Source organism: Cardiocondyla obscurior, linkage group LG08, assembly GCF_019399895.1.
Source record: "Cardiocondyla obscurior isolate alpha-2009 linkage group LG08, Cobs3.1, whole genome shotgun sequence".
Taxonomy (NCBI): Eukaryota; Metazoa; Arthropoda; class Insecta; order Hymenoptera; family Formicidae; genus Cardiocondyla; species Cardiocondyla obscurior.
Window position 1 is genome coordinate 4,639,789 of NC_091871.1, and position 12,829 is coordinate 4,652,617.

The 12,829-nt window shown below is 47.7% G+C and overlaps 1 protein-coding gene and 1 long non-coding RNA gene across 2 annotated transcripts in view; one reads left to right on the top strand and one right to left on the bottom strand.

Moving 5' to 3' along the window:
- Positions 1-12,829, bottom strand: part of LOC139105078 (uncharacterized) — a 46,803-nt gene that overhangs the window by 460 nt on the left and 33,514 nt on the right. The gene's annotated exons all lie outside the window — the stretch shown is intronic.
- LOC139105069 (netrin-1) overlaps positions 953-12,829 on the top strand; it is a 141,231-nt gene continuing 129,354 nt past the window's right edge. The window contains exon 1 of the mRNA XM_070660960.1: positions 953-2,990. Coding sequence (XP_070517061.1) covers positions 1,619-2,990 — 1,372 coding nt within the window. The 5' untranslated portion in view covers positions 953-1,618. The remainder of the gene's footprint in view (positions 2,991-12,829) is intronic.

Genomic DNA, 12,829 nt, shown 5'->3' on the forward strand with positions numbered 1-12,829 from the left:
TCCGGTTAATCAAGGTATTACGCGAATTAATCAATAGAGACAATATTCGACGGTAGGTTGCAGTGTAAATGGAAATGGATTATACATCGCGCAATATTATGCCTGAGTATATAGAGACGACGATGGCAGAGCGGGTGAAGACAAACTAATGTACATGCTATGCACTATGCAGTGGCAAGCAGACTAACTAACGTGAGCATACAATGTTCGTAAACAAAGGTGATATAGAAGATTAACGTCACACAATATTATATAACGTTATATACTTATAAATCTTAATTATAGTAAGATTTTGTGGGAGCGAAAGATAAACTGCGTGAACGCCAGACGAGCAAGCCACTTTTGGCAAAAGCGTAAAGGAAACCTTGTCTTCCGTACGTCAAACTCTCCCTCCCCCTCAAAAAATATCGACTTACGTCAGAGTCGTTGAATAAAGAGACACGGAGAATATTCTTTTCAAAATGCAAAACAAGTGCCTCTCGCCAGGAAATTACCTCGATACCTTTCAACGTCCGCTATTCATCGGTCACTTTACAAGTGTCTCCGTTCTCAATTAGAGCCTCGCGCGAAAGTAACGAAATCCCAAACCCAAACGAGCCAACAGGTTAAACGTTTGAAGCCGCCGAAACGCGGGCGAAATAAAGGGAACAAGAAAAATCAAGGGGATCACCCTCGGGGCCAAGTCCATCGTTTCTGGTCCATGGTAGCACGCGCAGCATCCCTCCACGCTGGATTCAAGATCCATGGACCAGTCTCTCGAGCAGAGCGAGGAGGAACGGGGAGGGGAAGAGGGGAACAACGTCTCGTCCGATTGGCCCGTGCGATCTCTCGCAAGCGTGCGAGCGAGAGTGACGCGTTGCTGGTCGAACGAAGGTGGAGGACGACGGAGACGAGAAGGGGGTAACACGCATCGGGGACTGCGGGGTGCGGAGTGTCCGCGAACGGAGAGGGACTCACGGCAGTTCGGAGGCGCATCGTGCGAGGACGGAGTTTCAGTTAGCGGCGAGCCGCTGTCGAAGAAGGGTTATTTTTATCGTCGTTCCCGATTTTTACGCCGATCGCAATCGAACCTCCGTTTAGCTTTTCGCGCCACGAGCCTCGTCGTCCGGGACGAGACGCGTCCTCGGAGATCGCGGCGAGGGTGAGACACGCGAGTCCACCTGAATAGGGAGAAAAAAAAAAAATAATTCAGAGCGGCGAGAGCCAGACGGTTCCTCGAACGCGCGAAAGTCCGGTTTCAGTGTAAACAGTGCGTTGCTTATTTTCGCGAAATTAAACGTATACAGATTTATCGTTGCGTCGCGATTCAAGTATTTCAAGTAAGCGAGTGCCAATATAATGTGAGCCGTTAGTGAGTGGCAGAAACAAATTCAAAGAAACGAACAAGAAAAATTAAAAGTATTCCGATTTCAGCATGACGCGAAGCGAGACTTAATACCGATCTTGCAATTTAATTTCCTTCCCTTTTGTAAAGAAAATAGTCAAGGCAGGAGAAAAAAAAATTAAAAATCTTCTTGTTTCCAACGAAAAAGTTTTGAGCCTCTAAACGACGTCGTAGGATACCTCTGAAGAGAAAACGGAACGAAATACGGGTGCTGCGTTCCGCAAGCGGTGCGGCATGGCGACGGAACGGAACTCGCGTCGGTCTTTCCGGCCGTGGATCGTCTTCACGGCGATTCTATTCGGGCAGCTGCTGCTTTTGCAACAGGCTCGCAGCGAAATCTACACCAAGATGTTTTCCAGCCAGCAGAATCCGAGCGACCCGTGTTACGACGAGGACCGGCCGCGACGGTGCATACCCGACTTCGTAAACGCAGCTTTCGGCGCGACCGTTGAAGCGTCGTCCACGTGCGGTACCGGCGGACCCACCCGCTACTGCGACGTCACCGACGAACCCGGCGGCACCACCGGCATTGGCCACTGCCACGTGTGCGACGACAGCACGCCCCGGCGACGCTTCCCCGCGAGCTATCTGACCGACCTGAACAATCCGAACAACGTCACCTGCTGGCGCAGCGAGCCTCTCGTCAGTTCGCAGAGCTTCTCGGCACCGCCCGACAACGTCACTCTGACCCTCTCGCTCGGCAAAAAGTTCGAGCTGACGTACGTCAGTCTACAGTTCTGTCCGCGCGCCGCCAAGCCGGACTCGATCGCGATCTACAAGTCGATGGATTACGGCAAGACCTGGCAACCGTTTCAATTCTACTCGTCGCAATGTCGCCGGGTTTACGGCAGACCGAATCGCGCCACTATTACCAAGGCAAACGAACAAGAGGCTCGGTGCACCGACAGCCATCGTTACACGGGCGGAGACGGTCTCGGTCCGGTCGGCAGGATCGCCTTCAGCACCCTGGAAGGTCGACCGTCCGCCGCCGACTTCGACAACTCGCCGGTGCTGCAAGATTGGGTGACCGCTACCGATATCCGGGTGGTGTTTAACCGACTGCACATGCCGCAGCAGTCCGGGCCGGATCAAGTATCCTCGTTGAACGGCGAAGAGCATCACGTAGCGGCGATCGGACTGGAGGAGCTAACGAAACGGGAACGCGAGCGCGAGGAACGGCTTAAGAACCAAAAGAATGCGATTTTGCACGCGCAAGACCCGCTGGTGACCGCATTGCCGTCGGTCCACCAGGTGATCGCGCCTCAAGAGATGCAGTCGAACGACGCGATCGACGCGGTGGTGCGCGACATGGGTTTCGTGCCGGTAACTGTCTCCTCGACCACAACTACGTTCGCCAGCGTGGCGATGAACGGCCTAGGCCCGGCTACCGCCACCATGGCCCATCATTACGCGGTCTCGGACTTCGCAGTGGGCGGCAGGTGCAAGTGCAACGGACACGCGGCGCGCTGCATCCCCAGCAAGGACGGCGAGGTCGTCTGCGAATGCAGGCACAACACCGCTGGCAGAGACTGCGAGCGATGTCGGCCCTTCCACTTCGACCGACCATGGGCCAGAGCCACCGCCAGGGACGCCAACGAGTGCAAAGGTAAGAGAAGAGAAATCTTTTTCTCTTAACATAAATCTCGACGCCCGAATTAATAATTAGGGACTCGGAGATTCGATTTAAGTCGCGATAATTGAATGTGCTAAAAATGGATATCATTAAAATTAATTAGACACTTTACGATAAGGTCTAATATATTAATGCTCTTTTGTTAAAAAAAAAAAAAAATCTAAACAAACTGATACAGTTCTATTTTATATAGATAAATCGTTTTATCGAAACGTATTGAATAATAAACTTGATCAAAGTTAGGAGGCTCGAACACTAACGAATATTGAAACCGCGTGACGTGGAATGTGAAGACGGAATGCGAATTTGTACGAGTGCGGGTATATTTTCGAGAGTTCGAAGTTACGTGTTACGCAGACTTTGGTAATTGTACGATCGAAACAAGAGAGAGGGAGAGACAAAGCCACGCAGAATTGTGTGTATCGTAGATACGTGCAAGCGATTTCCGCAATGAAATCGGATACTACGAGATTCTGCGAATGATTGATAGATATACAAATATCCGTCCTGTTGCGCGATCGCGTGAATGAATTGCTTATAATACCATTGTTATGGAAATTAGGGCACACGGCACATTAACGCAATAAGCACCCAATTATTCTGCATATTAGATAAATTACCATATGCTGAATTAAGAGTTGACAAAAATGTAACTACTCGTTTCGTGGAACATTTTTACTTAAAATATTCTTGCTCTTTTTCGTATAAAAATTAATGTACGGCTTGATATCAAGGGCGGTTCGATGTTGCGAAATACGGTGCGAGAACAAAATTAGTTGATCCGCTGGTGCCGTCGTGTTTGCAGCGAACTAAATATCTGAATATCATGCTCGCGATTACAAAATTAAATAGACGAAAATGCAGCGGACTCTGAAGCAGACTAATCCGTTGTAACTCGGAGCGGCGTATTACTTTTGACCGTGCAGCAACAACGTAGAGAAATTGCTATGCATATTTAACTGGTATCTATCACTTTACGATTGCAATATCGTGGTAATTAATTTTTTATCCGGTAGCCTCGTTCCGTTTTCGCTCACCGCCATTTTTCCGCGATTCTGCCCCGCGAAAAGTAATCTCTGCTTCGGATGGTACATTTCTAATTTTCCGATCTCGCGCGGCAATTAAACTTTTTTAATAAACAGGCGCCACTTTCCATAAAACAAACATATATTTCAGATAACGCTCGATTGGGTGCATGCGTGTACGCGATACGCAGAGTATTCACTTCCGAGATTCTCTAATCGCTAGCAATGCCTCAAAGTCTGTCAATACTCAGTAAATCACTCCGATATTCCGTTGAGATACAAAGAGATTCGAGAACTTTTTTACGGTAAAATCTCCGGCCAAATTCGTAGCAAGTTCGTTCCAGCGAAAATTTTAATCGAACTTTTTCGAAACTTTTGAGCGCTCGACTCAATAGATCTCTTAGACGGGATACGGCAGGCTTTTCGAATGAAGCCAGTGAAACCTTTTCGCATTCGCAATTTCACATTCGTATCGCGATATTCGATAAACATCCCGTTACAGGGTGCCTTCCGCTTTGTGTCGCAAAGTCCGCGTTTCAACTCTCGTTAGCGCAGACACATCAATTCGCGAGCGCTCTTTTTGCTCTATCTGTGAATGCCGCTCCTCCTTGATTCGTCGCGGATTTCAGGGCTACGGCAATAATCTCGCGTCGTGAATCTCTCCAGGAACGCCAGGCGTATCCAATGCGCGTTATTCAACCGGGGGCCATATTTATTGAATTTGGGTTCGGGGACCGTGGGGAGCGCATCCGGCGCGTGTATGGCTCTCTCGAGGAGTAAAAAATAAACATCGAGAAGAGACTCGGGCTCGATTCCGCGACCCTTCTTGTCTATCCCGTCCCCTCCGGTCTGTCCTGTCCCCCTTGTCGCCTCTCTCCCCGTGCCACAACGCGTCCCGTCTCTCCTCGAAGCGATCCCGGGGGTTAGATCCTGTACTCTCGAGGTTCACCCCTTAATTCGAAGCGGCGAAGCGTTGCCCTGGAGTCCCGGTATCGCGGAGGCCACGTACGCCGAAATCAAAAACGTCGGAGGGTAAAACCACCCTCTAAAATCGTTTCGAATCGATAAGGGACGCCACCAGCGCCCGCGCGGGCGCGCGTCCGGAATTTTGCGTGGCGACCGGAGGAGGGGAGACTGCACCGCGGCGAAAAATGTAATCGGATTTAATTGGATCGCGAAAGAACACCCTTGTTTATTTTCGAGAAACACGACGCGCGCGAGTGAGGGAGAGCGCGATAAATGGAAAGCGCCTTTGAACGAACCCGAAAGCTGTGGTTCCCGTCGTTATCGGTCTTTTCGCGCCGCGGCTGAATCTCAATTTCGGGATTAGATCGAAATTCTAATGGCATTTCCTCCCGGCACCTACTTCTCGGTCTCGGGGATCGCTGATTCTAAATTATCTGCCGCCTCTCCCAAGGCACAACGCAGCGTTATATACGCAACGCTTTCTGTTTCCGTAATCTAATTTTGTAAATTGCGAACAATTACGTCACATCGAACGAACTAACAGATCAGAAACATATTTTAAATCGATATCACACGAGGCGTAATTCGGTTAATAATATCGCATTATCTACCGTGTACCGCTTTGTTTTCCCTCAGTCGGAAATTAAAAATGATATTGCTGGAACGGAAAAAATATCGACGTGACGGTCGAGGCATTTATATTTAAAAATCCGCTATCGAATGGCAAATAAGCTGAGAAAATTGAAACGAGGGAACTGAGTTTACAATTAATCAAATGTAAACTGTAGCAACGAAATATTTGATCTGTTTCTGATTCAAATTAATTAAATAATTGACTCGTAGCGGGGCATACCTAACCACCCTCCGTGCTAGTTAACGCTTTTCCGCAATTAGAAATTGTGGGGAAAAGGATGAGACGGCTGATCGGGTCGCTTTGGCGGTAATTGCTGTTAAAAAATGCGCGTCGGGATAATTAAGCGAGCGAAAGCTGTCGCGCGAAATGCCGAATAGCCTGGCAGAAAATAATCGCGCGAAAAAAAACGATACGGCACTTTCGAACGGTCGCGCTATTTGGATCCGACCGCGCGTTCCGACCGGTCATCCGTGAGCAGATTGTCCCGTGCACGGAATTTGAGGATTGTCGCACGAGTCCGATTCTCCGTGGTGTCACGCGTACATTTTTCTCGCCCCACTTCGACATTGCGCTTTCACGCGTGCAGATAATCATCGGCCGATTCGTTCGCATTGAAAGGACGAAACCGTACGAACGTTGTGGAAACATGCCACTTCGTTTAAAGCTCCTGAATGCATACCGCGATATGTTCGATGGTGACGTCAGAAGCGTGACGCCACATGACAAAAATTCTCGCTCGGCGTTGTCGAGTAAAAATATATATTTTCACAAAGTAAAAAATTTAGACTGTTTGTAACGCACTGCAAAATAAATCGAAACGATATGAACGTGACGGTGATAAGTTATAGTTTTATATCAGATATCGCGAGCTGATTTTTCATCGAATTTATGGAGAAAATTTCACAAGGTACGGAATAAATTTGCAGCGTATCAACGTTCTCCTCGTTATTTCGCGCGAATCGAGAAACTCGTGGCTTGATTAATTAACCGATAAACAGAAGCTGAGCCGGTGTTGCATGTTTGCACACGTGAAGACGCGTAATATTTCGACCGGAGAATTACGTGTCAAATTCAGCCGGTGCTGTTTATTTCGGGCAAATAAAAAGTTAAAATAATGCCGAAACGAGACTTTCGACTACGTCGATCAATTGTAATTCAACTTCTCTTTAAAACGTACGACTAGAGACGTGCTTTTTGTAACATTGCAATACAATTTTATTGATATTAGTGACACTCTCCCGGGACGGGTGAAATTAATGTATCAGATAAAACAATTATATCGCCGGCCCTTGTTTTTCGAACCTGTAATTTCAGTTGATCCCTGCAGGAAGTATTTGTATCCCCCCCTACAGACGTCCACCCGGATTATCGCGCACAAAACGTTTTCCGTTTTCCCCTTCGCTTTAGCGCCGATGTATAGCCCACATGTACTCATCCATGTGTGCGTGTGAAACGTCAACCACGCGATAAATAAAAATCCTCGCCGCGTTACGTTCGAAGAAATGTCGCCATTAATTACGTCGCGGTTAATTAATTTCAGACACGAGAGAAACTGCTCGCGAACGGGTGCCAAATGCGCCCTTCCCTCTCTTTCACCTCACGGGTGTCAGTTATCTTCGATTGACTCATTTCGCGTTGTGCCACGAAAATGAAAAAGAAAACTGCAGGTTCCTTTTTTTTTGCCTATTAATTAATAAAATGCGCGAGCCGAGCAATTTCTCTCCGTAGAAAATCGCACGAAGTAGCACGTATTTGATGAGCCATCAGCCGCTTCGTATTTTCGTTACAAAAGATCGCATCCCGTAACGGCGATCGGCGACGCTTTCTCAATTCACACTCGAAAAAACACTTGACGCAATATAAAGTGATCGTTCTTTTCACGCAGCGGCACGAGAGACGAGTGAAACAGTTAATTAAAATTTTTTTTTTAAGAGAAACGTTTATACGTTCTTTCCATTTCTAAGTGGAGGTAGTTAAAGAAAATCTTAACGATATACCTCGACGAAAACTGTGCTCATAAAATCGGAAATAAAATTACAGTAATACCTCATTTAACGATTTCTTGTATTCATACCGATGAGAAATCGCGGCGAGTGTAATTTCGCGAATAGGTGTAATTGGTAACGGAACGAGGGTAATTGAAAACAGGCTCGTCCCTCGGGGGTGTTTGCGCGCAACAATTATCTTTTAAACAGCCTACTTAAGATAATAAGAAGCAAAAACGATACTCAGGTTAAAAAAAAAAAAAAAGTGTCCGGTTTAAGGTGATGGTCAATGTTATAAAAGCAAAGGGGATGGAAGAACTGCGTTAGGATAATTAATATCTCGCTAGATCCCTAATGAAAGAAATGAGACCGTACTCACGTCGGAATTACGAAATCCAATTACGTCTCTGTGAGTCTGGAACACCTTTACCGCCCTGACTGCGAAGCCGTTAATAAAATATACCTTTACGACCATGCTCGCGTTCCTATAACGCACTTCATTACATTGATCGTTCCAACAAGCCCCGCGCAGAGCAAACACGATAGCAGGAACGATATAGCTTTCGCTAAACCCGACGGACTCGTGGGAAAAAGTCGACAGTCGATTATAATTGCTTTTGTAACGTACCTTGACAATTTAATTCCGGAGTTCTAAAAACTTCCACTCGCGACTGATCGACGATACTTGATTCTACATTGCCTCGTTAGCGGCAGGTTTTACACGCACGCTGCTTCAGTTTAAAGGCTCCCCGCTGCTAATTGCGGCCACATTTGAACCGTGGCGTCAGAAGCGAGATATCGTACGATGAAAATCCTCGCTTCTGACGTTACAATCCGTTGCATCACCGTGGGCATTCGGGAGCACCGAGTTCACGCGCCCGAGTTCAACACCAGAAACCCAACCCAGCGGGGGCAGCTAAATGGTGCGATTAATTAACGCGCGAATAGTGCTAAATTTTGCGGTTAGGCCGTAATTTTCCTTCGCGCGGCGTTAACTTAATATGGGCCGAGGGATGCGAGTGGTTTAAGTTTAGGCCGGTTTCTTCCCGTAGCGTATAAGGCTCGCTCTCGAGGCGCGGCGTTAATTTGACGTGGCGTGCCGCGGTGCCCGTTTACCGCAATGAGTTATGTTCTCGGAGGCACGTTTATGTGACTCGCGCAGTTACACGCGTGTGCTTTTCGTCCCCCTTTCCTCGTCCCCCTTACTTTGACCGTTGTTCCGCGCGCGTACGAGAACCCCTCGGACTCCCGCGACATTAAGCCGACCTCGATGGCGATTTTACGGCGTTTTTTGCGATGTCAGGTGCCCCCTCGGGTGTGCGTATTGTACGCGGGGTTTTACAGCGCGTTTTAGGACGTTATTTGCGTCACGGCGCCTTTGCGGCCGCGGAGCGATATGGGCGGATATCACTGCGAAATGTCCACGTGACGTCCGTGTAAAAGGCAATTATAGGAATTTATCGCTCCTCTCGTATTTTATTTAGTCGCGAATAGGCATTTGATGACATAATGCAACGTAAGTCGAATTTAAAAGACACGAATGCGATGTGTTTTCGCATCCTCGCGTTGTACCACGATCAAATTAATGGTAAATGTATATTAAAATATTACTTTGGAAATTTTTTAAATAAATTAATTTAAGAAAATTAATTAAATGTTAATTTACGCGTTGAAGATTACATGTTTCTAATTTTGATACAAGTTCTCACCTAAAGATTTTACTCTAATTCTCGCCATCGAATTTTCTGATATAGTTCGACTGCCTTCGATCTGGACCACCTTCGCCTCGCGATCCCTTGAATTAACGCATGTAAAAAAAAAAAAAAAAAGGATTTGTTTCACGCGGTAATCGGGCCCCCGGATGAAGAGAAGCGGGGAACGTGGGTGGGCCCGTTGTCTTCGCGTTCCTTTTCCGCCTCCGTGATCTCCGACATCCGTCGCGCTTCTCTTCACGGGAAGTTATGCGAATTTGTTCCGCGTCGCGGCGCGGGGGTACTCGACGATTTTATTACGGGGATCCTTCTCCAATTAAGCGGTCGCTATGGTGATAGCCGTCCGCGAGCGCTCGTCCGCCAGGAGTGCACGCTGCCGCGTTTGCGGGGCTCAGGGCAAAAAAAGATAAAGGGGCCATACGCCCCCTTCCTACCTCCCCGTATCGCGACTCTTGAAAAAAGGGGGGACAAGGGGGTAAGCGAGATGCGGGGGAGAAGGGGAGGTGGGTGGACGGTAAAGTGGATACCGCGAGATTACAAAACAGGTCGCTGCCGGGGTTCCGCCCGGCAGCCAGTATCGCTGACTACCGCCTTTGTGCACTTTGTTCCGCTAATTGCGCCCGGGGATCTTTAACCGTCAGTTTTCTCTTGCCTTTAGTCACGTCGCGATTTACACGACGAAAAACGTCGGCGAAAATTTTTCCGAGCTCGCTTGTTTTTCTTCTTAAATAAGTAATACGGCTGAACGTATCATGGAATTTGCAAACGACACTTACAGCCCGAATCTCTCGGCGTTCCGCGTGCAAGAAATCTCTCAAATGACAGAAGAGGTGGCTTTTCCGCGGCGCAGAAACGATAATCCGCGTTTCAAAATCTACTTATAAAAAAGGGGGATGGAGAGGAAACGCGCTGCTCGCTCCTTGAAAGCGGTGCGGAATTGAGACGAGTGCAGGTGAAGAGCTCACGAGCGAGAGAAGAAGTGAGAAAAGAGCGAGATGAAACGGCGAGCGGGGAAAGGAGAACAAGGGGGAGGTAGATGGGATGGATTGTAGGCAGGGCGAGGAGGGAATTAAATTACGTTTTAATTTCGCGGCCATTTCGCAAGCGCGCGTCGTGCGACGCGATACACCAAATATCCGGCGCAATTTACATTTTAAATTGGGGACTTCTTGCGACGGGCTCAGAGGGGGCTCGGTGGTCGGCGCCAGCTGTAAAAAGCATCCCCGCGGCTGCAAATTCGCACGAAAAATCATTGTTGGCTTACTAAACTTTTCTCGCATCTTTACGCGATTTTTCGGAGACAGAACCGGACGGAATTAAAGCTAAGCAAATGGAGGAAATTTAAAATAAGAAATCACGACATTGTTATTTTACTGTTTCTTTTTATGTTACGTTGGTATTAAACAAAAACGTAACAAACAAGACGTAAGTTCTAACTTAAGTTCTAACTTCTCTCGTGTTTAGACGTCAGCAAGGGTGCTCTCCGCGCTTTAATCTCCGGTTTCAAGAATTCTCTCGTGGCGGTCGTGTTCAAGCTTCGCCGAGGCTTGTCTCGCTGCACGGCGCCGCGCCGCCGAAGCCCGACATGATAGATCGTTTTCGCTCTTCGACGCCTCTTTTTCCCGCCGAGAAACATCGAATTCCCGAGGACGGTCGGGGCCGCGTTTCGATGCCGCGAATAGCCGCCACCGTGCTCGCTCTCCACTTCTCTCTCCCGATCGGTCGACCGTTCCCCGCTCCTTTCCTTACCCCCTATCGTCGATTATTCTTCCCTGCGGCGCGAGGGCGACGTGTTCTGCATGAATGGAAGTTCTCTATATCCAACGAAATGAATGGCCCCCCTCCTCATGCATAGATATGCAGCCGACACTTTGATACTTACAAGGTATCGAAGCTTGTATTTCATAAACCAAATCCTGAAATTTCCATAAGTGTGCCCCCTCAAATTACCCCGCAAGAATTCCGTGATTCATTACTGTAATAAGACGCTTAGCCCGAACCCTAATTATGAAATTTTCAAGTATTTGGATTTAAACAACCTAAATATAGTTTTTATTTAATTAATTTTTCCAATTTAATAAACTCGATTTGATATTAATCTTTAGCGGCCTACGATTTCATCGCTTCTTGGATCGAAATAGAGAAAGAGATGAGATTATTGAGTCTAGCACTCGAGCCTAATTGACTTCAAATGAGTCGAACCGTGACAGGGTGTCGCCAAGCATGCTGGTCGCCGCAGACAACATGTCTGCGGGGTTCTCGAAGGAATCCTGACCGACTCCAACTCCGTGCCGCGGTCGCCGGTGACCGCATGCACGCCCACACGGGTGTCTACGTGTGCGTGTTTGCGTGTGCGTGCGCCGGCGGCGGCAGCGGTCAAGGAGAAAACGAAGGGCCTGTCGCTTCTGTGGAAGCCGCGTAGCGTACCGACCTCGCGGATGTACGGATAATTGCCGAAAATATGGGCGCCGCGAGCTTGTGTTGCCAAAGTAATTTGCTCGGTTATTATGGGCGCGGGAAACTCGAGTAGCCCCCGATAGCGATGGCCCGACGTTTGTTGCCCGGCTGCGCTTCGAGGAAATATTCGACGGAATGACAGAGCAACGTGTGTAATGACCCGTGGAGACTGAAGCGAAGCACAGAGGGATACAGCTGTTCTCAAAACTTAGGTCCAGTTACACAGGTGTTAATTAGCTTAATCCCGCGTAAGTAAATTACAGAGAACCGGCATGGAAGTTTGTGTTTTACGAAAACGCGAGTTTCCAACGATTTCACGTCGAAAATAGACACGCGATGCTGCCTTATCTCTGCTTATTACGATGAATTCAGGAAACAACACCGAGACACAATTCGAACCTAAGATAATTAAATATTGAAATTTATTTGTTAATAAACGAGAATATAATATTGCTTAGTTATTAATTATATTAGTTAGAATTGGAAAACAAAGTTGAGTATTACTTTCCGTGACCGACAAAATGAAAGAAGGTAAAAGTAGTTGGGTTACTTCGAGTGATAAATTGTTCTTCCGTTGTAAAGTTTAACAAAAATTTGGTCTGGCAGTCTTTTTGATGAAAAGTTACTTCGTAAGGAGCACGAAAAGAGTTAGAAAAGGAACCAATGAACGCGGAACATACCAAAGGCAGCTATAGGGAAAGCCAACGGCGAGACGAGTTTTGCCGGACGGATTCTAAAAGGCGATGCCAACGGCGGGGCCATTTAAGGGTATCCTGGCCAAAGGCACCGACGACCTCGTCGATCCTGCGACTGGTTTCGCAAATACGCGCTCGCCAGCGGACATTTTTCTCGTTTTCGGCCACGCGAAATCGCAACGGAAATCGTGCGGTACGCGAGATGATCTGCATCGAATCGAAATCTCCTCGTCGTCCGAATAGAATTTTCCGTGTTCGAAAAAAGGTCGTGAGTTACGGTTTCTATGGAATATCATTCCGGTCAGCGAATTGCCACAAAGATTTACCCATTTCTATCT